The sequence below is a fragment of the Podarcis bocagei genome (assembly GCF_964188305.1).
Source record: "Podarcis bocagei genome assembly, chromosome: 3".
In the NCBI taxonomy this organism is placed as follows: domain Eukaryota; kingdom Metazoa; phylum Chordata; class Lepidosauria; order Squamata; family Lacertidae; genus Podarcis; species Podarcis bocagei.
The window spans coordinates 90,506,162-90,531,685 of NC_138127.1; the positions used below are offsets into that span (position 1 = coordinate 90,506,162).

At 45.6% G+C, this 25,524-nt stretch overlaps 1 protein-coding gene across 2 annotated transcripts in view; it reads left to right on the forward strand.

Annotated features, from left to right (window-relative positions):
- Positions 1–7,110: 7,110 nt before the first annotated feature.
- Positions 7,111–25,524, forward strand: part of EPAS1 (endothelial PAS domain protein 1) — a 132,626-nt gene continuing 114,212 nt past the window's right edge. Inside the window, exons 1-2 of one of the 2 annotated variants that reach the window (XM_081188497.1) lie at positions 7,112–7,578; positions 22,934–22,990. In XM_081188497.1, the coding sequence (XP_081044623.1) occupies positions 7,553–7,578; positions 22,934–22,990 (83 nt within the window). In that variant the 5' untranslated portion in view covers positions 7,112–7,552. Of the gene's footprint in view, positions 7,579–22,933; positions 22,991–25,524 lie in introns of both variants that reach the window. The other variant, XM_081188496.1, reaches the window with a different exon arrangement.

Below are 25,524 nucleotides of genomic sequence, written 5' to 3' on the forward strand. Positions count from 1 at the left end.
CATACACACTGCCCAGGCTTGTGCCCCAGGAAGGTCACTTTGTTGCTGCTCACACAGCAGTTTGGCTTCACCCCTGGAGGTGCGCTCCATTGTCTATCGAGATGCCAACAACAACAAGGGGCTTTTTCCCATGGGAAGCAAGGTACAAATTTAATAAACCTAGCCTTTGTCAAGTTAGACTCCCAACACTTTATAAGCCACAGGAATGAGACACTCTCATGTGATGCCTAACGCCTTGTCTCTTTCATTTCCTTTGTCATCTTATCTGTTTACTCGCCACCTGCAATTCTTGCACTCTCCAAGGCCAGACCAAACCAGCTGAAACATGTTCCCGAGGCAAAACTTGGCCCTCTGTCCTGTTCAAGGGATGCTCCTGCTGCTTACAGGAATAGGCTAGAAATCTGGGAGTTTTCTGGGTCAATATCTGCCATACTTATGTGCTGACACCAGATGGATTTTTGAGTCTAACTTGGGGGTGTCATGGTACCAGGCCAGGACTTTGGGGCTAAAGTCCAGAGCCACACTCAGGGGAATGAGCCAAACATGGCAGGGCTGGTGTACCACATTTTGAGGGGAAATAAGAATAGAATCCTAGAATTGCAGAGTTGGAAGGGACCCCCTTCGATGTAGTGTATTTGAAAGTGGGACCCTTCTGCTAAAACCATTGTCCAGAGTCTGAAATCAATTCGCTGCAGCGCTATTGCATTTGACAGAGTACAAGTGATCTTGCTGTCTAAAGTTTGGAAAGGAAGGGGCATGAAAGCCCTCAAATGCCGAGAAAGACCCTCTTGGGCTCAGCATATAGGCAGCTAGGTCTGGCCTGTCTGGATTTTAACTGTGAGCCTTTCATTTAGCCTGTCTGAAATCTTTTACTTGCCTGATTTGCAAAGTCAAGTGTTTATCCTGGAATCAGATATAGAAAAGCCCAGATCAGTGAAGAACCTAAAGTTCAGTTAATCTAGGGAATGAGTGACCTGGTTCTTTGATCTTGCTATGTTCTTCTATCATCTGCTGGCTAAATTTGGAGGCCCTAACACACAGAGCCTGGTTAATATTTGCAGATTACCTTTGTTTAGATTCTATTACTATGCAATTAGATTGTTGCCTTGCAGGCATGTTTGACTCTCTACGGACAGAAAAGCAGAGTATACAACCGGCAAACGTCTGCTCCGACTGTCTCTATTTAACAGGGAGAGTCCAGATTTTCGCTGCACTGGCAAATCAATGAAACTTTTATTTTTATCACTTACATAATTATGAAGCTGATGTCCATTGCTTTGCCATTACATTATTCCACCCTGTTCGTTTCAATGCAAAAGAAACACAATGGCGACAATTGTGTATCGTTTGTGGACTGAAAACAGCAGCTACGGATATTATTGGCTGGATTTATTTTCATTCTGTTCAGGGAACAAGTAAGTGATCATAACCAATTTCTGCTCCCATTTCTGTTTTCATTGGAGTTCTCTAACTTATGAGCTTATTCATGTTTTAGTTTTTAAAAACTTGTTTTACAAACTTTTATATTAATTGACAATGCCAACATGTATTTTATGTTGTTGTTTTGTAAGATGCTTAGAGGTTTTATTTACAGCGAAGCAGAATATAGACTTTGTCAAAAACAAACAAATAAGTTAATAAACAACAGGTCGCCAGTGCTAATAACCTTTCCTCAAAGGCCCAGATAAGCACAAATGTCTGTTTGTGGAATAATGTCAATGGAGGAGGCAATAAGAACTTTACAGGAAAGGAATTCCATAATCGGGGCACTACCACCAAAAAGGCCCTGTCTTAAATCGCTGCCAAATGGGCCCTACGTATTTTAGGAACCATTTTTATTCTGTGGGTGGAACATGCTTTGCAAAAGGGGTGCATTATGCATGGTCCTCCTGAAACCTCCCACAGCTACGACAGAGAAACCCAGAGATCTTTGGCACCCTAACCAGAAGTAAGATGGCACTTGGTACGGCAGGGAGTGTTTGTGGGTGTTTGTGTGAAGTTTTGCATGTCAATAAATGGACACAGACACCAGACGCTCAACAGGGGGAGGAAAGGGGAAGCACTTAGACACACAAATAACAGAGCTATGTGTTGGAGATAGAGCAGCAAGCTGCAAGCTGGTGTTTTAACACTCGTTTCTTTCCAACCAAACAGGACTAGCAGGTGCCTGCTGTAGCCTTCAGCTACTTGAAGAGCAATGCCTTGCCAAAGGCACTGAAATTTCAACTAAAAATGTGGAAATCCCAAGATGGAGAACAATAATGGGAAGGGGGGGGGGAATGAAGGAGGAGACACACCTTGATTAGCAAAACCATGGGTGGTTAGCAAATTCCACCGCTCAGGAAACTGTCATGCTGGTAAAGGCCAGTGAATAGGGAGCCATTCTTTCCAGACTGGTCGGGGGGGGGAGATGTTCCCCTTCTTTCCCACACCCGCCTCACCCACATTCATAAATCATGGTCCTTTATTACTGAAGGCTCTCCTATGCTGCACTGTAGTCTGATGAAAGGGGGAGCTCCTAAGATTTTTGCATCTTTTTAATACACTGTAAGCTGCCCTGGGTGGCGTATTTAGGTTAGGAAGCTCTACTAAGATAAATTTTAAAATTTATAAAACACACACACACATAGTAAGAATGATGGTGGAAGGGTGTAGGATAGAATTGATCAAAAAAATAAACAGGCGCCACTCAATGTTTTGCACAGGTGCAACTGCCTTTCCAGGCATTCAAAATAGAGACTTAGTGTGCAGTTCTATTGACAGACGCTCCCAGGTGTGTGTATATCAGACAGCAGTCTCTGTCGTATTTGTCTTTTACTGAAAGAGCAAGGAACAGGTACCTTTTCAAGATGCCCGAGACTCTTTCTTTTCCTAGCGATGGGACAATAAGATGGTAGTATGAGGAGCTGGAAGAGATGTGAAACTGGGGTTAAGGGAGATAACTGAAGAATAAGTAATAAAGTAATAAATAAGACTGGGAAGGACGGTGGAGAGTCATAAGCAAGGGGGAGATGGAAAACTAGTTCCCCTCAGGATATCGCAAAGCCTGCTTACTGATATTTTCCACTTTCATTTGCTACTACTGCTAGTAAATTATTTACTACACATTTACTACTACAAGTACTACTGGTTATTAACTAACTACTGCCGGAGATGGAGCCATGTTGGTTTGTGACAGCAGAACCAATGGAGGCACGGACTAATTTGCAGCGCGATCCTAACCATGCCTACTCAGAAGTCCAGCTGAATTCAATGGGGCTTCCCCCTGGGTAGGTGGGATTAGTAGGATTGCAACCTAACATAATTATTATGCCATTATTGGCTATAATGCACTTCAACAGATGCAACCAATAAATGAATAGCAGCCCTATTACAGCCAATGACTAACCCCCTTCATCCGAAGATCCCAAGGCAGTTCACAGCTTAAGTATTATTATGTAATATTATAGATTTTGGAGGCACAGCTCAGTGTTAGAGCTGCAATGCATGCAGAAGGTTGCAGGTTCAATCCCAGGCATATCTCGGTAGGGCTGGAAGAGACCCCAGGCTTTAATCCTGGGGAGCTTCTGCCAATCTGTGTAGGCATTACTGAGCTGGATGGAGCAGTGGTCTGACTCAGTGCTTCCAATGCTCCTCCCTAGAGCCTGCAGCAACTATGATGGAATCATGGAAGAGTAGGCAGTGACCTTTAGCCCTGCCAGCTGTTTCATGTCCCTGCTAGATGTCTGCTGTTCCAGCAGGTGACCAGGAGGAGGAGCTGTGCTATGTTGCCAGGTTTGTCCACACCCTCGATTGCTGCAGGGCAAAGGGCCAAGCAGTCCTCACTCCTGCTCTTGGCAATGACAAATGACAGCACAAGGAAACAAAGTGCAAATGGCCATCAACACAGCTTCCCTGGCTTCATGGAATGCTGAACGCTATTTGCACAAAGGCCGCCCAACCAAAATTATTTGGCTGGTCAATCAGTCAGGATGCCATTCGTTAGGGACTCTCGGCTATTTTTGTACATTGTGCATTGTTTCCATGCATGTGCATGCATGGCCTGCCAGTTTGCTGCATGCAGCAAGCTTTTTTCAGTCCCCAGCGTTGCTCGGAGAGGCACCCTTCAGAGTTCTGTCGCTGCACATTGCATGATGTGCAGGCTGGCTCTCAACTCCAGCCTGCCATTTGCAGGGCAGGCATTACCAGGATGTTACCCTGCCCTTCTTCAAGGAGCTCAGGACAGCATGCAAGGCCACCTCCTTTTATCTTCAAGATCACTCTGTAACTTTAAGAAGCAGTCCCCGAGTTTGCTTTTCCTTCCCCATCCCTTAGACTGCAAGCCTTGTTGTTGTTGCTGTTGTTGATTTAAACTGATCAGTAAGCGGGGAACCTTTTTGGCTGCAGAGTGGAGTAGAAAGGATTTAAGTAAATAAATACTAAACCTTGGGAGGTAGGATCGTTCCAGAAAAAGTGACTGGACCAAGGTCACCCGGTGAGTTTTGTGCCGGAGGTGGAATGTTATCTGCTTATTAAAGCATGCATCTGAAAGCCTGTGAGGCACCTAGCGACGACTTAAAAGCACAGCCAATGGAGGAAAATACTAACTTTATTTATCTTATACCACCCTTCAATCATAGTCTCATGGCACTTTATAAAAAACAACACACACACACAATTAAAGTGTACGAGGGCCTTCTCTGTGGCTGCACTACATTGTGGAGACCTCCCAGGCTCTGGTTTTCCAGAGCAGATAACCTCTTATCAGGAGGTCCAGTCTGTACAATGTAGGAATTGGGCCTTTAGTGTTGCGGCACCTGCCCCTTGGAATTTCACCCCAGTTGTCTTTTCGGTGCCCTTCCTCTTTCAACAAACCTTTTCAGCCGATATATTTCCTGGCCTGCATCTGTGCTGGGATTGTTTTATACTTACTTATTGTTTGCTGCCCTGGGCTCCGTTTGAAGGGCAGGATATAAATTTGCTGGAGCCACACCAAAAATTTAATTGACAAGAAACACCAATAGGTGAAAAAACAACAACTCCTAGCTGTGCTTGATTTATAACACAGAACACAACTACTTTATAATATGATCACGGGACATCTAGAAAGTATAAAACAGTGCACCTACAGAAGAACATGAGTCATTCCCAAAATATAATATTGTCTTTGAATCTTCTTGCCACCCTTTTCTGCAAGGCCAGTGTGGCATGCCACGCCCTTTGAGAACCACTGTCCTAGTCTAGGGTCAATCCACAATGGCACTGGCTCTGAATGGAGAACCACTATTCACAGGGTGTGTTCAAAATTGGTACCACCAAACAGCTGTTGATGCTCCAGGGCCTCAGGGGGGGCCTATAGCCACTGTCTCTTGACCAGCCACCACTGAGGTTGGGCAGCCATCCCTCCAGCAGAGGAGGCTTCTCCCACTCTCAATAGGTTTTGGTCTGCTGGGCTCTTATTCATTAAGATCCTTGCTGCACCAGGCCAATAACCCATCTAGCCCAGCACCCTGTTCTGCCAGTAGTCAACCTGCTGTCCATGGGAAGCCTGTGAGCAGGACCTCAGCATGGTCGCACTTGTAATTCCCAGCACAAGCAGCAGAAGAGTTTGGATTTGATATCCCGCTTTATCACTACCCGAAGGAGTCTCAAAGCGGCTAACATTCTCCTTTCCCTTCCTCCCCCACAACAAACACTCTGTGAGGTGAGTGGGGCTGAGAGACTTCAGAGAAGTGTGACTAGCCCAAGGTCACCCAGCAGCTGCAGGTGGAGGAGTGGGGAATCGAACCCCGTTCACCAGATTACTGTACAAGCCTACCGCTCCTAACCACTACACCACACTGGTTCCCACTCACTGACATCCAGCCTGGGACCTTGGGGTGAAGGGCGAGTAATAAATAAAACAAATTATTAAACAAATTATTAAATAATAAAAAAGGTCAGGGGTGCCAACTTGAATAAAATATTGGGGGGCTGGGGAAGACCAGGTGAGCCTCACCCTTTATAAGTGATCACATGATGTGGTGCATGCACATCATTTGAATGTCAATACCCATTTACCCATTCAATTTGAATGGCAATGCCCATCAATTGGAGGGAGCGCTGGCCCCCTCAAATATTTCAGAGGGGTCTGAAGGGACCTTGGCCCCCTAGGCATAGAAGCCAACTCCTAGGGGTCGAGCTTGCTCCATCAAATACAGTGGTACCTTGGGTTACATACACTTCAGGTTATGTACACTTCAGGTTACAGACTCTGCTAACCCAGAAATACAGTGGTACCTCGGGTTAAGTACTTAATTCGTTCTGGAGGTCCGTTCTTAACCTGAAACTGTTCTTAACTTGAAGCACCACTTTAGCTAATGGGGCTGCTGCGCTGCCGCTGTGCGATTTCTGTTCTCATCCTGAAGCAAAGTTCTTAACCTGAGGTACTATTTCTTGATTGCGGAGTCTGTAACATGAAGCGTATGTTACCCGAGGTACCACTGTATTTCAGGGGGCTCTCCCCCCCCCCCGCCAAAGTTGAGAATAATTCCCAAATTTTGTGTGCGCGTGCCATGTCATGTGATCGGCGACGCGGGGCGGGGCATACCTGCTCCCTTCCCCGCCCTCGATATTTTATTCTAGTCGGCACCCCTGCCCTTGGGAGTTAATGGCAAGGGCCTGAAACCGGCCCTGGCGCGCGAGACTCGCCCTGGCAGATTCCAGACGGCTCCGGGGAGCTGTTCCGTGTCCTGCCTCTTCGCCTGTCCTCCTCCTCCTCCCCGTGCGTCACCGAACCCTCTCAGCTCCCGGGGCAAACAGGTCCCGGGGCCTCGCCTCGCCCTCGGGTGCCCGGGAGGCCGCCTGTGGCGATGCCCCTTTCTGGCTCTCTCTGAGTGACCGCGCGCCCCTCCGGCTCGCCCGCCGGTCGCCCTCCTTCCTCTCAACAAGTCGGGAGAAACTTGCTCGACGGGCGGGGAGGGAGGCGGGGGAGGAGGAGGAGGAGAGGCGGGCCCCTCGGCGTGCGCCTCGCCCGCCCATTGGCCGGCGCTCCGTCGGCCGCTCCAGCTGGAGCCGGGAGCCGTCGGCTGGCGGAGGAGCGTCTCGCGCCTGCCCCTCTCGGAGCGCCGGCCAAGGTTGCGCGTCTTAAAGGGAGCCCCGCGCGCGCAGCTGCCTCTTCACACCGATTCCCCCGGCAAGAAGGGGAGCACAGCGCCCGCCCCGCCTCGTCTCTCCCCTGAGCGGACTGTACAATCCTCGGCAGTGTCCTGAGACTGTATGGTCAGCTCAGGGGCGGCTCGGCCCCGGGATCGCAGCCTCGAAAGCAGCGCCGCCGCCGCCACCGGACCCGCTCGCCACGAGGAGCGCGCGCCCAGCCTTTCGCCGCCGCCGCCACCACCAGGGAACCTGCGCGGCCGAAAGAGGGAGCCCAACGGCGCAGCCCAGCACGCCCCTTGCACCTCTCCAAAGGCCTCCGGGGACCTGCCCACCCACCCAAGCCAGGCCCCCTGCCTGCCTGCCTGGGTCGGGCGCGCCCACGAGGGAGCCCGTGTACCCAGACGCCGCGCAGAACAGCGGAGGCGCCGCTTCCACGATGACAGCGGAGAAGGAGAAGAAGAGGTAAGAGGAAAAGCGCCCAGGGCGCACCTGAGAAGCAGGGCGCCCCCCCCCCGATCCGGCGCCGATCGGGGGTGGGGGTTTCCCTTTTTACGAAAAATTCCTTTTCTTCTCTCAGCTCCAAAGTGGCCCTTCTCTGGCTGAGGTCTCTCCCGCCGTATCAGGTCATAACAACAACAGCAACAACAACAACAACTTGTCAATATTGTATCATCATCGTCGTTCTGCTTGTTGGACGGGAAGGCCTCAGCGTTGATCTTGATATAATGGGCATATAGCTCACGAAGGGTGGCCCCTTGAATTTATTTTTGGGGTGGCAGGGTGGGCTCCCACGTTGATGGGCATTGCCATTTAAATAGTGGGTGGGTGTTGCGACTTCTAAGCGATTATGCGGGGTGGGGCTTACCTGGCCCCCCAATATTTTATTCAAGTTGGCACTGCTCTACACACACACACAAAACAAAACAAAAACAAAACAGCTGTGTGTGTGTGTGTGTGTGTGTATTGTATATATATAGTATATATATATAGTGTGTGTGTCTAGTGTAAATACACAACAGGGGTGCCAACTTGAATAAAATATTGGGCAAGCCCCGCCCTGCATAATCGATCACTTGGCGCGGTGTATGCACACCATTTGAATAGAAATGCCTATCAGTTTTTTGGGGGGCGGCCCCCTCAAATATTTTATTGGAGGGTCGAAGGGACCTCGCCCCCTAGGAGCTGGCTCCTATGATGCACACACACACTTGTACGATTCGCTTGTTGACGTTTGTACACTTTTGTCTAGTTTTTAAAATGTTGGGTAGAATCCAGACAAAGCTAAGCAGTTTTACGTTCCTTTGGGTTTTTTTTTTAAAAAAACAACAACCATGTTTCTCGTGAGTTCATTAAACACGTGTTTGTCTGCCCCGAAATCTACGGGGCCTCCGAGAGCGTTGCTTAGGCTGGATTGTAATACTCATACTGTAATAATATATTTTAAAACACGTTTGGTTAGGTTCCCGTCGATTTCAAAGGGCGCTTTTCGCCCCTGCTTCTTAACTCTGCCCTTGAAATCCGCGGGACATGGACGCGCTGAATTTTGGCAGGATCGCGTCCCGATGCCTTGGGAATGACTGAAGCTATTCACTGGAATTGCGGCGCGAAAGAAAGAATGTTACTTCTTCTTGGCTTTGCTCCGGGATCTGTGACGGTTTTGTTGTTCCCAGATCTGTGTACTTTTGAAGGTTCAACTTCCAGCTCTTTGGCTAGCTTCCCCCCTTCTCTCCTCTTCTTCCTTGGAATTGACGCGCTTATAGGATGCTCCCAAACTTACCCAAGAAAGCTGTTCGCCAAAGCTAAAGAACAGTCGCAGATCTGCACCTTGTGAAGGGTGCGTGTCTGTGTGTGCCAGTGTCTTTTGGAGACAGAACTACGCTTAGGAGGCGGAAAGCGATTATCAACCTGAAACAGAGAGGTCCGAAAACGATCTCTTCTCACGCTACTAAAATCCAACGGCTTTGGCATCCTTCTCCGCTCTTTACCTGTTGAACTACTGTAACTCTAGAACCTCCGGAACACAGAAGGAAGCATCTGACGATCGCTCCCCCTTATCCCCATGCCCGTGGGCCTTTAGACAGCCAGTTAAAATGTAACCTGGGGTCCATCTGTCTGCATAATGACAAAAATGGGACTTTAGCATGTTCTTTGTCGGTGTCCACTCTTGTCGCGCGTCTGGGAGCTATTTCGCGAGAAAAGAAACGAGTCGAATCCTCTAAAAAGTAAAAGGAGTGACTCCCATTCTTCGTCCCGTGGCATATTTATATTTCTAGAGGCAGGAATAAGGACAGCTTGCACTAAGGCGCCGCCGCTCCAGATGCAACACTTCACACTCCCGTCTCCTTTCCCAGAAAATATTACCGTAAATGCACAGCTGATTTTCAGCCAACGTAGGCTAGGGAGAAATGCGCGGTCAGAAAACTGCAGGAGTACAGTTAGGAAATTTAAGCCCCTGGACTTAATGGTCTTACGCGGGTGAGCCCTCTTTAGGGGGTCATCAGCATTACTTCACCAAGGGTAGCCAACATGGCGCCCTCCCGATGTTTTGGACAACTCCTCACCTCCCTTAATTCTTGGCCATGCTCACTGAATGAAGTTGGGGGTCCACAAAATCTGGGTCGGGGGCACCGCGTTGGCTTCCGCGGCGGTAAGCCATCCTTGTTGAGTTTGGGGCTGCGTCCTGCCCTGGACCTCTGCGCCCCCAAGTCCTTCCCTGGTGCCACAACGGATCGCCACCACGCGCGCCTTTGCGCGTATTCCAGCTCGCTGGCAGCTTCGGTTGCATTTCGTCAATAGCGGAGCGAAGTGTTTTTTTTCCCTGTGGGGCGGGGAGGGGAGAGAGATTGCGTTCACATAAACTTTTGAACTGCGCCAGTTTGCAGAGCGCTGGCTTTCCAGCACCGTCTCTCCAAAAGCTGGAGATCATGTGTGGAGTGACACCGGATTGAACTGAGCGTTCGTCGTCAGTGGCGAAAGGAAATTTCAGGGGGCGATCGGTTTGGTGGAGAGAAACTCTCTCTCTCCCCTCCCCGAAGTTTTGAAGACCCAGCGTCTGGGATAGGCTGAAGGCAGCCGCCCAGAGACGCACCGGTGCAAGTCAGTTTAAGTCGAGTGGATCCCCTTTCGGAGGCTGGTGCTGGGAAGGTCCGGCAGCTTCCCAGGAGGTTAAAGGGTGAATGCGGATTGCACAACCGCCACCTCTGCCCCTCCCGTCCCCCTGCTCCGTCCATGCCTCATCAGATCAGCTCCGCGGCTGCTTTTACGCCATCTTCCCCAATTACTAGCTTTGCCGATTGTGCAAAGGCGGAATTTTTTTAGTTGATCCTCTTGAACGCAGCCAGCCTGTGTCGACGAAGATGCTTCTCCCTTTTTCTGCTGGACGACCCTGTCTTCCTGCCCACGCTTCAGCCGCATTTATGTGGTTTCCCTTTCAAGACATTTTTAGCCACCATCGGAGGCGAAGTTGAAAGGGGTTGTTTCCTCCCCCTTCACCTTTCAACGCTTCAGGAATTGGCAATTTTAATACCGTACTTCAGATTTGTACCACACTTTTCTGATTGTGCAAAATGTTTCTCATACATCCTCAGTGATCCTTACAATACACCTGTTGTTAGACACATATTTCAGTTGAGAACATAGAACGAAGTTGGGATTTTTGTTGGGAGGGGAGCAGAACCTCTGTTAGCTTTTTTAAAAAAAAATTGATTCAAGGGGGGCAGTTCCCTGCCCCCCCTTTGCTACGCCCATGGCTGAGAATGCAAAGTCACCTAGTGTATTCATGGCAGAGGCAGATTTGAACTGGAGGCTTCCAACTTCCCGGTTTAGTCTCTTAATGTCTGTTACACCAGAGGGTTCAACCAGGGAATGTTCAGTATATTATTTTATTCAACACAGACTACAAAGGTGCAGTGTGTTAAGGTGCCATGCGACATCCAGCCTTGGTTCACATTGAATTTAGTGGATCTTACTCCTAAGTAATCTTAGTTTGATATAATGTGTCTTCATTTTAATTATTAGGCATTCCAGGGTGCAAAGCACTTTGAAGCCTGATGGTTTTATCGGGGAAGTTATCTATGCACATGAAGTGCTACATTATGTGTTTAAGTTACCCCCTGGTTCCAATCCCTGAAAATATAAATTTGGGGTACAGCAAAAATCAACTCAAACTTAGTATGTTTCACTGACTTCAACTGGATTTAAAAGTGTTTAACACTGGGTGGATCATGTCCAGGTTTTGCCGAAAGGATTAAACTTGGAGCACGGGTAGTTTGTTGTCTTAAAAATATATATGTTTCCATATTTGCAACCTAGAACTTCACATCTTATGTGTGCTTTTCTTGTATCGTCTGTTATCTAAGACCTTCAAAGAGGGTTAAGTTTGTATCTTTTTTTTTAATTGGGCGGACTTCTGTTGGTAGAAACTTCCAGTTTGCCATATGAGATGCATAGTGACTCGGAACCAGCACAGTCGGTAGAGCATGAGACTCTTAATCTCAAGGTTGTGAGTTCGAGACCCACATTGGGCAAAAGATTCCTGCAGTGCAGGGGCTTGATCCTTGTGGTTCCTTCTAAGTCTACAGTTCGATGATTATAACTGAACAGTCGTCATTCCATTCTCTTTTATTATAGTCAAGAAATGTGTGCATGGAAGAGAAGGGGCCACAGTTTGTGTGGAGCTCTGGGTAAACACTAAAGCTTTGCGTTTCCTTGTGTGCCCATTGGCACCTTTTAGAAACTTGGTAGCTTTTCATGGAGGGTGTGTGTGTGTGTGTGTGTGTGTGTGTGTGTGAAGGAAATATAGGTATGTGCAAAGATTCCCAGAGCAAACCTGCAATCAATCCCCTTTTGGCCTGTATAAGGTATATGTATAAGATCTTGGCATTGTTGGTGTAGCTCTATCTGTTGTTTTGGAAGGGCAGAGAAGATAGCTTCAAATGAGCAAGGATACGTAATGTAAAGGTCATGTTCCTTTCCGGTTCTCCTTTGGAATATTTCCTATTTATTGAATATTTAACCCCTGTTGCCTTTGGGTGCATGTAAAACTTTTCTCCCCTGATCTGTGCCAACTCAGATTTCGTGAACATTAAAGTTCTTGAATGTCTATGGCGTTCAGCTGTCCGCTCTTGTGGTGTGCGTGCGTATTACATTTGTTTTCTGCATTCATTAAAAGTGTGCCAGGGAGGAAAAACGAATCACTGATGGCCAGCATGGTGAAAAGCTCTCATTTAACAACCTAACAGCTAAGCTGATATAGTTAAGGCAAGGGTGTGTTAACCAGTACTTTCTCTTCAAAAAGAGCAAGAAAATGAATAAATAATATTCCCAGAAGGATTTTTGCAGTGGTTATTGAAGAAAAGGTGTATGAATAATGTTTGTGGGGACAGGGCTGTAGCTAGGGGGTGGTGCGGTGGGCCCCTGCCAGGGGCGCAGGCAATGGAGGGGTGTGCAAAATCTGCAAATAATACGTCCATACATATAAATATTGATAATTGCCTTGTAAGAAATGGTTTAAAATAGAGGGTGAATTGAATGGGTGGAAGGGGGCGGGGTTGGAGGAGAGGCATAAAGAAGAGCTAATTTGTCCGTGGCTAGGGGGCGCAATCTGGACAGTTCTGCCAGGGGTGTAAGATCACCTAGCTACAGCTCTGTGTGGGGAAATAATCTGTGGAATATGACTCAAAAACAGGGATCACTCCAGACTCTGGATAACACACCCACTCCAATAGTTGTAGCTGGAATATGAACAACTGTTCTTAGAACAATTTAATATGCTTGCATTAAATTTGAGTGTGTCATATCCTGTTCTTTTAAACTATGACTTAACTGGGGTCTATAGGACTCCTGTATCAGGCTAGCAAAGTTCTTCTTCTTCTTTTAGAATTTTAGGATGTCATAATAAACACAGAAGGAAAGGCGCACACTGTAGCTTTAGGCTGCCAGGTCAAAATTCCGAAAAGTGAAAGGCAAACTTGTGCAATAGCAGAAGAAGTTAGTAGATGTCTTGCAGGCGGTGTGGGGCTGTTGTATCTGTTCTGGAGCTTATTCAGAAGCTAGAAAGCCTGTTCTTTGCTTTGGTGTTGTATAATAAAGTATTCTACTATGTAGACTGAAAGGCAAATGAAAACTTAAGGCTGACTGCGTAATCATCATATATTTAAAGCACCTTTTAAATGCATGGCTTTCCCCACAAAGAATTCTGGGAACTGTAGTTTAAGGGTGCTGGGAATTATATCTCTCTGAGGAAGTAAACTACAGTTCCCACAATTCTTTGGCGGAAAACAATGTGCTCTAAATGTGTTTTGCATGTGTAGTGTGCACATAGCCTGTGTCTGCAATCCTTTATATTGGGTATGGGACTCCCCCCCCCCATCAAAGGCCACATTCACTAACAGCCAACCCTTTGAGGGCCTCATGCCAAAGGTGGATGTGGCCAACTCAAATGCGGGCATGACCAAGATGGCGACACACACCACTTTGCCACTTCGTATACGTGGTTACACACATCCCACATCCCTGAACTGCATTCAAAACACAAAGCTCCATACACAAACGGTGCTCGCCCTCTTTGCTGGTGCTCAGTTGTGTCATGGGAGCAGTGGAGGTACAGGGAGCGAGGGGGACGGCAGGGCCGGGAGTGGATGTTTAAAATTCTGCTCACCAGTAATCTCATCCTTCTCACCTTCATCTGTGCTGCTGATACAGCAAACTGGGAATCCCACTGAGTGCAAACATTATTATTTTTTGTTCCAGATTTATAAGCCGCCCTTCCTCTCCCAAGGGAACCTGTAGTAGTTCACAACTACAAGGTTACATGAATTGCAATATTCAGAGCAACATTAGAATGTGCTGCAGGTAGTTATTAAACACGGGAGAACAAACAAAAAACCAACCAACCAAAAAACCCCCGACCTTTGTAAAACCATCAGCCGAACGTCTGAATAAATAAAGAAATAAATGCCTCACAAGTTTCCTGAACGCAAGGGAGAAGGGTGGCTCTGCCTGATTTCCCTTGTGAAAGAGTTCCACAGCACCATGCGTACAATTCTCGGTGTTGCCGGTTGCAATGTCCCAGACTAATATGTCCAGATGTCCAGATCTTGTTGGGACAGATTTCCTGTTTTCTTTTGAGGCACAGTGTTCCGAGAACATTTTTTGATCAAATTCTCGAAAGGTCCTGGTTTTTCGCTCAGTTAGGGTTCTCGTGCGCTCCAGAAGCAATTAACCGTTTTGTCGTTTCTGTTGCTGGCGGAGTTTGCAAGGCCAAGTAGCTCTTCTGGTTTTGTCTACTCGGAGCAAACATTTAATTTGCAACACGTAGCATTGCAGATTTTGGCTGGAGTGTTTTTGCCTTTTCTTCCCCAAAGAATGCAAACAGCACTCTTTTCTGTACGCCATGAAAACGTTCACTTGGAAAACAAGCTGTCAGGAATGAGTGTTTGTGTTAGTTAAATGGAATATAAGGTTCTGCAGCAGTGAGTCAGATTCTGCTGTCAACAGCAGTGACATCCGCTTCTTTTGGCGATCCTAAACTTTGCACTGAAATCCTGTGCATCTCTGAGCAGAAGCCCAAGCTGAGTTCAGTGGGACTTGCTGCTAAGTACATATGCATAAGATTGCAGCTTCAGCTGTATTTATTTTGAATTTATTGATATATATGCACAGTGCTTTTTTGGGGGGTGTACGCGGGGGTACGCATACCCCTACACATTTTGTGAATCTAAGTTTGGCCTCATTGAGGGGCAGTATTTCAATGAGTAGGAAAATGAGAGTACCCCTAAATATATATTTTTAGAAAAAAGCACTGTATATGCCATAAACTGTTACAGAAAATAGTATTGCGTGTACTTGGGAGAGGTGTGGCAGGGCTGAAGCAACTCCCCTATGGAGAAAAGTTGCAGCTCTTGGGGCTTTTTAGTTCAGAGAGAAGATGTGTAAAATGTGACGTGATAGACGTTTTAAAAAATTATGCCTGGCATGGAGTAAGTGATGAGAGAAAAGCTTTTCTTCCTCTCTCATAACACTAGAAATCATGGACACCCAGAAAAGCTGATTGTTGGAAGATTCAGGGCAGACAAAAGAAAGTGTTCATGCAGTACACAGAAGAAGAAGAAGAAGAGTTTGGATTTGATATCCCGCTTTATCACTACCCTCGGGAGTCTCAAAGTGGCTAACATTCTCCTTTCCCTTCCTCCCCCACAACAAACACTCTGTGAGGTGAGTGGGGCTGAGAGACTCCAGAGAAGTGTGACTGGCCCAAGGTCACCCAGCAGCTGCATGTGGAGGAGCGGAGACACGAACCCGGTTCACCAGATTACGAGTCTACCGCTCTTAACCACTACACCACATTGGCTCCCTACATAGTTAAAACCAGTGCTTTTTTCTGAAAAAGAAAGTGGGGGAACTCATCACAAACTTAGTTTGCTGCAGGCCCAGTTGCAGTGCCGCCCACCCAACCCCGGACAGTGGCTAAATGTAAGTTGTGATTAATAAACTCAAGCAGACAACGGTCTGGATTAGAAATGACCACATCTTTATTGATTACAGTATAGATGTAGGTGGACTTTTGGCTCAGGCATTGGGTGTATATCCGTTCCAGCCCCTGCAGGCCAAAATAATGATGATGATGATGATAATTTAATTTTTAGATGGTAAGGGAACTCAGTCCCCCCATTTCCTGCTCAACACACACACACACACACACACACACACACACACACACACACACCGGTTAAAACTGTGGATTCTGCTCCTGCAAGAGGTATTGGCAACCATGGCCACAAACTTGGATGGTTTTAAAAGAGAATTAGACTAATTCATGGAGGATAAGGCTGTTCAGTGGCTACTAGCCGAAACGGCTCTCTTCTGCTTCCACTGTTGGAAAAAGTATGCCTTCAGAAACACCAGTTGTTGTAAATCACAGGAGGGGGGAGACCAAAGGATCCTGGACAACATGAACCATCCAGCAGGGCTCCATTTATGTTCTTGCGATGAGGGTGATTTCTGTGGCACAAACTTATCCCTGCCCTTAGGAGCTTCCCATCCAGATTTGGGCAAAGGAGCAGACAACAACGAGGGGAGGGGAAGGAAGAAGGAGGCAAGGGGCAGAATGTATACACATTGAGTTACATGCTTTTAACTAGGGTTGCCATATTTCCAAAAGTGACTGAAAACACAACAGAAAAGTTGTGGTTTTTTAAAAAGCTATTTTTAAGAGGAGTTGACAAAAAAGGACACTGCTGACATGTATTGCCATACGTCCGGATTTTCCTGGACGTTTCAGCAATTTCTGCCCGGACACTATTTCTGACGGTCAATTGCTGGCTATGTCAGGGAGATTCAGGACATACGCCAACCTTGCTTTAAACACAGGGGTGGATAACCAGATGTTGTCAGACTCCAGACTACAATCAGCCCTAGTGAACATCACAAGGCCTCAGGGATTACTTATGTTATGTTTATCTATAATACAGGTATTACTATGGCACCATGTCATGAACTGTCAGGGCTGTTTATAATAAAAACCACATAAAATGCTATTTAAAAAGTACAAATAAAAATGCAGATGATCTTTATGGTTGAGTGGCTAATCAATATAAAAATTACACAGCTACAAAGCTGTTACTGCTGAATTAGATTGTGTTGTAGAGTTTTCCTTCTATATACTGGATATCCTGTATAGCAGTCTTCACTAGCCTGGTGCCCCCTTGATGTTAGAGTTAGAGCTGGACTACATCTCCAATGGTCCTGATGGGAGATGTATTCCAAAGCATTTGCAGGGCACTAGGTTGGTAAAGGCTGCTCTAGAATTTTAAATGTACCTGTTGAACAGATTTATGGGTTTTTTTTATGTTAACCAGTCTGAGATTTCTGTATAAAGAGCACTATATAAGCTGAACAAATAATTAAAGTAAGGGTCTGGAAGCTGTTCAGCTGAGGGCAGAGGATATTTATTGATAGAGAAAGTTCATAAGGGTGTTGATTGCTCTCTGCTGTAGGATCTCCATGTTTTCACTCGGCCCAAATATAACATTGCTAGCGTTAGTCTTAGCCCAAAGAAGTCCCATTGTGGGTCTGCTCAGATGCTAATTCCAGGCAGAATGAGACTGGTGCTGCCGTGAAGTCAGCAATATTATCAATGAAATAATAATAGTGCATTACTAGAGGATTTATACTGTACTGTACCGCCCACAAATTGTTACACTTTGTTAGGTGTTCTGCAATGCGGCCCTAATGTTTTTGCATTACTGCTGTGTAGAAGGGCACTTCCGTGCTATAGCCTTCTGAAATATGAGATGCCCCCATCAGTATCGGCATTCTGCCAGCTCCTGAAGACACACCTGCTTGGGAAAGCACACTGAACTTCTGATTTTGTTGTTTTAACTGTTTTTTTTAAAAAAACTGTTTTGATTGTTACGCTTTTTAATTACAGTGGTACCTCGGGTTACGGACACTTCAGGTTACAGACTCCGCTAACCCAGAAATAGTACCTCGGGTTAAGAACTTTACCTCAGGATCAGAACAGAAATCATGCTCCGGTGGCGCAGCAGCAGCAGAAGGCCCCGTTAGATAAAGTGGTACCTCAGGTTAAGAACAGTTTTAGGTTAAGAACGGACCTCCAGAATGAATTAAGTTCTTAACCCGAGGTACCATTGTCACTCTTTAATGGTGTATTTTAATTAAGGATGTTTCAATGCTTCAAAGGTCTTGTTATTGTGTATTTTAATAAGATATTGATTTTATAGTTGTAAACCACTTAGAAGTCATTTTGGCTCAAAAGCAGTGTATAAAACAACAAGAAGAACATGATGCAACAGAAGTGGGACTAAACCCACCCACCTCTGGGTCATTGGTGGTATGAAAAGTTATCAAATTTCAGCAGGAAGATACAGGCCAAAGAGACCATCTTGTCTCTGAGTCCTGGAAGACCTGCTCTCTCTGCCTTTCAGGGTTTTTCCCACTTGGCCTGGCAGGGTGGGGCCCTGAAAAGCATACAATAAAATTGGTTTAAAGCACTGAGATTAGTTTGCTTTAAGTTTGTAGAAATTAGGATGGCATGAAAGTAGCCTTTATCCTCCTCTGTGTTTCCTCACTTGACACAACAAACATTCCACGATTGTGTTCCGTTGTAAAGGCTGATGGTAACAATGTTTGCTTTTATTGAATTTTTTATGCCTGATCTTTGGGAAAGGCGCTCTGCTCTTGGACTCTTCTTGTGATCACAAGAATGTGGGATTCGTCAGGTTTTTATTTTATTTTATTTGGAGAACATGACTGATTCTGCACACCCTAGTTTTGATTGGCCTCTGTAAAAGTTCAGTTGAGTTAGAAAGTTTGGGGATGCTTTTTCCAGTTCATAGTGAGAGAATAATATTTAATCTGAACAGAAATACAATTATTCAGTTTAAAATAAAAAACCAGGCTGAGCAGCCTAGCCAATAAATACGAAAAAGGGCACTAACCCACGTTTTCCCACTTCCTTCCTGTGCATGTCAAATGTCTGCCACTTTTGCCACATCAATAACCTGGATGTAGAAATAGCCTCTTCCAATTATAAACTAAACAAAACCACCACCTATGTTTGTTTGCATGCATGGCTTTATATCTTTTTTTGAATTTGCCTTTATATATTTCTTGCCTCCTTGTAAAACTTGCCACACATGGGTAACTAAATTCGTATTTACAAATCTAAGTATAGTTTTGTACAGGTGTATTTGGTATCTGCAGTTTCAGCAAAACACACACAAACAAAAACCCTGCTATTTTTCTAGTAACAGAGGTGCCGGAACTCACAATGAACTCTTCCCTTGTTCTCTTATAATGGCAATGGCGCCCACCTGATAGGTGCTGGAGAGAGAGAAATGAGAGAGAGAGAGAGAGAGAGAGAGAGAGAGAGAGAGCGTGCGTGAGCGCTTATATGATATGCTTCTCTTTAAGCATGGTTCTGTTTTAAGTGTGTTTCCTGCTATAACTGTGCCTCTAAAGCAAACAGTATTGTTTTTATACCAGACAGTAACATCCCGTGACTGTCATTCAAAATGGGAGGAGCTTTTCATGCCGTAAGAGCAAGGGAATGCTATCAAAACCACGGCCCATTTGATATTTGATTTCACCATTTGATATTTTGCATTGTACTGACTGGCCGTGATGCTTTTATTTTATGTGGACAATTTGTATTGATCGACCAGGCTCCTGCTGTTCATTTTGTTCTGTGTTTCATTATTGAAAAAAATCCAGGAAAAAAATAAGAACAATTAAAGACTGCAGCATACACGTCATAGGCGTCCAAATCTAAATATCTGCATTTTTATTTGCACTGACTACAGTGGTACCTCGGGTTAAGTACTTAATTTGTTCCGGAGGTCCGTTCTTAACCTGAAACTGTTCTTAACCTGAAGCACCACTTTAGCTAATGGGGCCTCCTGCCGCCACACCACAGGAGCACAATTTCTGTTCTTATCCTGAAGCAAAGTTCTTAACCTGAAGCACTATTTCTGGGTTAGCAGAGTCTGTAACCTGAAGCGTCTGTAACCTGAAGCGTATGTAATATTGACCCTAATAATTGAGTATTAGGTTGGAAACTGCCGCTTTTTGTTGTGTGTGCTTGTATGTGTGTGTGTGTGTGTGTGTGTGTGTGTGTACATAAAAATACACACACACACACACACACACACACACACTTATGTTCCTCTAAATCTTAAAAAAAAAACACATCACAGAGGTTTACAATAATATCTACAGTGGTACCTCAGGTTACAGACACTTCAGGTTACAGATGCTTCAGGTTACAGACTCCGCTAACCCAGAAATAGTGCCTCGGGTTAAGAACTTTGCTTCAGGATGAGAACAGAAATCGTGCGGCGGCGGCAGCGGGAGGCCCCATCAGCTAAAGTGGTGCTTCAGGTTAAGAACAGACCTCCAGAACAAATTAATTTCTTAACCTGAGGTACCATTGTATATGTAATAAAAACACATGCAAATTTAAATTCAGTGCCCATCAACTAACTAACTATTATGGAAAGATGTGTTCTTAATTGCTGGCATAAGCCTGATGGCTTAGAAAGGTTTTCAACCAGCATTTGAAAGTCAAAACAGAAGGTGGAGTGATAGCACTAAAACTCTATTTCTTGCTGTTATCGTGAGACTTTCAACGCAGGGGGCAACCAATGACATCCCAGCAGATGATCTCCGTGACGGAACTGGGATATGAAGGTTTGGGGTTCCCTAAGGTACCCTGAACCCAAATTCTCCAGGGCTTTGGAAATTAATACCAATACCTTGAACCTGGCTCAGTAAGTAGGAGATCAGCCAGTACAATAATGGATCAACACAGCTGTGGCTTCTACCTGGGGATGTGGCTGTAGAGGCTATCTTGCACGGACGACGGCAATGCGCTCTACGTGGGGCTACCTTTGATAGTGACTCGGAAACTACAGCTAATCCAGAATGTGGCAGTTTCAGTGGGAAGCTTGGATTCCAGGAGGTTATCTTTTTGTCCCAAAATTGAGTAACCGAGCTGACAAATGAATCATGTGGGTGTAGCTTAAGGTATTCTAGAGCAGGCATGCTCTTGCGCCTGTCGACGCAACTAGTAAAAGTCGCTTAGAAATTCCTTCCTAGCAAGTAAACTGGGGAGGGAAATCTCTGGTCCTCTGGATGTTGTTGGATTCCAACCTTCATCCCCCACAGCCAGCAGAACCAGTGGTGGGAGGTGTAGCTTAGCAGCATGTGAGGTCGGGCACAGATCCCACATCCCTGCATTCAATTTTCATGTTAACTGTAGCGGCTGGAGCAAACCATTGATTAATAAAAAAAATACTTCCTCCCCTCATTTATACCTCTTTAACAGTCACAACTTTCCCCCAAAGAACTCTGGGAACTGTAGGTTACCCCTCACAGAGCTACAGTTCCTGGCACCCGGTTTGCAGGTTTCAAAGCAACGTGCTTTAAATGTGCTGCTTGCACATTTGATCTGAGTTCACTGGTGGCTTATTATCTGCAAAGCATCTCTTGCAAGTAGTCACTTGTAGGCAGAATATCTCTTTGTTACTGCTGCTTGTACCTAGCCCACATGAGCAAATGATCTATTGTTACTACTGCCTGTGAGCAGGAAAAAGTAGCATGGCATAATAATAATAATAATAATAATAATAATAATAATAATAATAATAATAATAATTTTATACCCCGCCCTCCCTGGCAAGAGCCGGGCTCAGGGCGGCTAACAACAGTAAAATTACAGTAAAAACATAATGGGGGGACGGGATCCAATTTAAAATACAGGTTAAAATGCAATTTAAAATGCAGCCTCATTTTAAAAGTAGCCCATGGATCAAAACCGTAAGGTGAGGGAAAACATAAGGGTCAGACTGAGTCCAAACAAAAAGCCAGGCAGAATAGCTCTGTCTTGCAGGCCCTGCGGAAAGATGTCAAGTCCCACAAGGCCCTAGTCTCTTGTGACAAAGCATTCCACCAAGTCTGCTCCAGAAACTTGTTGGGTATAATTGGTAACTTTGACGGAGCTGGGTGTTACTTTATTTCCACCACCCCGGTGTTCGTATTAATCCCACTCACTTCCACCCACGTCCTGCAACATGGCAATATGGTGAGACAGATTTCAGAACTGGGCATGGCTTGTGCTTGCTAGTAGATTGGAAGAAGCCATTGCTTAAAACATACAGACATATTGCCAGTATGAAACCAGTGCAGGGCAATGGCATTTGCTTGAATTCTCTTCTTCCCCACAGCCACCACCCTCACACCCTCCAAGTGTCCCTATTTTCCAGGGACGTCCCTGATTTATCTGAAGGAGCATCTCCACCCCCATCGTTCTGCCTGGACACTGAGGTCCAGCGCCGAGGACCTTCTGGCGGTTCCCTCACTGCGAGAAGCCAAGTGGACCAGGCAGAGAGCCTCCTCAGTAGTGGCACCTGCCCTGTGGAACGCCCTCCCACCAGATGTCAAAGAGAACAACAACTACCAGACTTCTAGAAGACATCTGAAGGCAGTCCTGTTTAGGGAAGCTTTTAATGTTTAATAGACTATTGTATTTTAATATTCTGTTGGAAGCTGCCCAGAGTGGCTGGGGAAGCACAGCCAGATGGGCGGGGTATAAATAAATTATTATTATTATTATTATTATTATTATTATTATTATTATTAAGAGAAGTCATCCTGGTTTCTGATTTGATCCCGGAATGTCCTACTTTTCCTTAGGATATCCCTATTTTCCTTGGAGAAATGTTGGAGGCTATGGAGTTACCTGAGCCGTCTGAAGGCAATCCTGTTTTTTCAATGTTTAATGTTTTATTATGTTTTTATATATGTTGGAAGCTGCCCAGAGTAGCTGGGGCAACCCAGTAAGATGTGTGGGCTATAAATAGTAAAATTATCATTATGGAATGGGACATCCCTATTTTCATCAGAGAAATGTTGGAGGGTATGCACCCTGCCTTTAAAGACTGGTATGTTACCTTCTTCTTCTTTGACGATCACTCGTAGCTGAGTAAGATTGTCTTCCATAAACACAGTTTTAACAGTGAGTCCGTAAGTGACTGTGGAGGACAATTCTGAATCCACACGTCCTTCCACAGTGGGGAAAGAGGTTTCTGGGTGGGAGTTGATCATGGTGAGCGTTTGCCAAGCGTGCCTTCCTCTTAGCTCGTTTCTCCCTTTCGTCCTGAGTTCGAGTGTCTTCAAAGCCCATGACACCTTTGGTAAAGGCGTTGGTACTTTATAGAAAGAGTGCTTAAGCAACATGAGATATTGGGGAGGGGATACACAGGGCAGGACTAAATGGGCTTCTCCTTGCATGTTACAGGGAGCAGAACAGGTTCCTGGAATCGAGCCCAGGGGAGTTTGGGAAGTGCAGCGACAGGTAAGGAGAAGGGGCAGGAGGATTGGCACCCCTCCTCTGGGGGTTGGCGATTGTTGAGAGGTGTTTAACGGTTAGCTTGTAACTTGGGTCACATCCTCCACACCAAAAATTTAAAGTACTCTTACGCATTCATGGAGAATCCTGGGAACTGTAGCTTGGTAAGGGTGTTGGGAACTGTAGGTCTGTGACGCTGTGAGGTCATAGCTCTTACCAAGCTACAGTTCTTCAGGTTCTTTGAACATTAAAGTGGTATAAAGGTAAAGGGACCCCTGACCATTCGGTCCAGTCGTGACCGACTCTGGGGTTGCGGCCCTCATCTCGCTTTATTGGCCGAGGGAGCCGGCGTACAGCTTCCGGGTCATGTGGCCAGCATGACTAAGCCACTTCTGGCGAACCAGAGCAGCGCACGGAAACACCATTTACCTTCCCGTCGGAGCGGTACCTATTGATCTACTTGCACTTTGACGTGCTTTCAAACTGCTAGGTTGGCAGGAGCAGGGACCAAGCAACGGGAGCTCACCCCGTCGTGGGGATTTGGACCGTGACCTTCTGATCGGCAAGTCCTAGGCTCTGTGGTTTAACCCACAGCGCCACCCGCGTGGTATAAGAGTGCTTTAAATGTATGGTGTGGCTGTGACCTCACAGTTTTCTAGTAATTCTAGTATAACAGAATCTGGAACGGTTCCAACTGAGGTTTATAAGAAGAGCAGGTGGAGCTGCATGGTGTTGGGAACTCGCCCACTGGTCCTCTGGAGAGGTGAGAGAAGCTGTAGTCTTCTGAGCTTCAGAGTATTTCAAAAGCGACCCATGTAAAGATAAGTATGGACACCTCTTGGGAAAGTCTCGCTTGTTTGTGCTGTAGCCAGAGCCCCAGTTTGGAACGGAAACGTTGCTGTGGAGGAGCTTACCTAACATTGTGATTAATCCAGCCCAGGGTTACACCTGTTCTCATTAAGAGCACAAGGTCTTTGCCTACACGCAAGCTCCAAGTCAGCCAGTTCAGTTTTTGCGAAAGCAAAAGGCCATCCAGTCGAATGAACATGAGGATTGTCACATAGAAGGACCCAATAGTACTTCATTTTTAAGTGTTCTAGAATGTACAATTTGTGCACTTGGCGTCTCGACAAACATTTGTTGCCTGAGATAAAAGGAAGTCTGAAGGTCATATTTTTAAGAGGTTCTGAAGTAGTTTCCGTAAATGCAATTTTGTCACAGTTAAGCAAGATGGCTTGAATTTGATTGTGTTGCTGATTAGGTTAGACGTACATAATGGTTGCAGTAAGTGGCACATGTTCACTGGGCTTTTAATTTTAAATAACATGCTGCTTATTTTCACTCTTGTTTTGTATGGAAAATCACAGGCTGATCCTTGAACTATCTTACCTCCGGATAACATTATCAACAAATCTCCTAACCATGTGTATTCGCAATTAGATTACCCTCCATGTAAAAAAACCTTAAAAAAAAACCTTGATGCTATCAATCCCATTCTTTTTCACAGTATTTTTAAGATCCTGGAGGTGCACTGAAAATACTATTTTGTTTTGTATATGTTGGCTTTAAAAGATGCAAAGCCCTCAATACAAACTCAAAATATAGCTTTCTTTAACTTTGGAAAATACGAATAAAGTACTTTCTATTTAACATGTCGCAGCTAGTTATTAATAAGCTTTGATTTGCACAGCATTATAATTTTCTCTCTCACTTTGGTGGCATGGAAGATGCTAAAATACAGTTGGTGGACATAGTGACCGTAACAGTAGACAAACAGCAGCAAAAAGGCAGGGCAGGGAGGGGATTAAAAAAAAAACTAAGGAAAGCATAACAAATATGTCAATTGATGCCATAAACAGTGTATGATGCATTATATCTATCTATGTAATCTGATTTATCATTGTCAGTATGGAATATTTCAAAACTCAGCTTGGTTATATAAACGTCTACCAACACATTTAACATACATTAATTAAAAGCATGGTTGAAAAATTTGAAGTCCAACGATCCCATAGTGCCCAGGTACAGTGGTACCTCGGGTTAAGAACTTAATTCATTCTGGAGGTCCGTTCTTAACCTCAAACTGTTCTTAACCTGAAGCACAATTTTAGCTAATGGGGCCTCCTGCTGCTGCTGCGCCGCCACCACACGATTTCTGTTCTCATCCTGAAGCAAAGTTCTTAACCTGAGGTACTATTTCTGGGTTAGCGGAGTCTGTAACCTGAAGCGTCTGTAACCTGAGGTACCACTGTATTATGAGTCTGCAAGGAGAGCATAATATCTTTATGCCTACTTCTCAAAATGCCCGTGGCAGGCCCAAGCCATTTTGATGCCTGGGGCAAAGCACAAAATGGTGCTGCCACAGTTCTAAGTGCGGGAGCCGAATGGACTGGCCACTGAGCCTTCTTTCAACTCTGGCAATGGGTAGCATCCTCCATTGCACCTTAGTGGAACTGAGGAGTCCCTGTGGTTTAGGGGGTGCAGTCTGTGTGGCATATGCAACTCTGATCTCCAACAGAGGGAAATAACTAAGAGGCTCA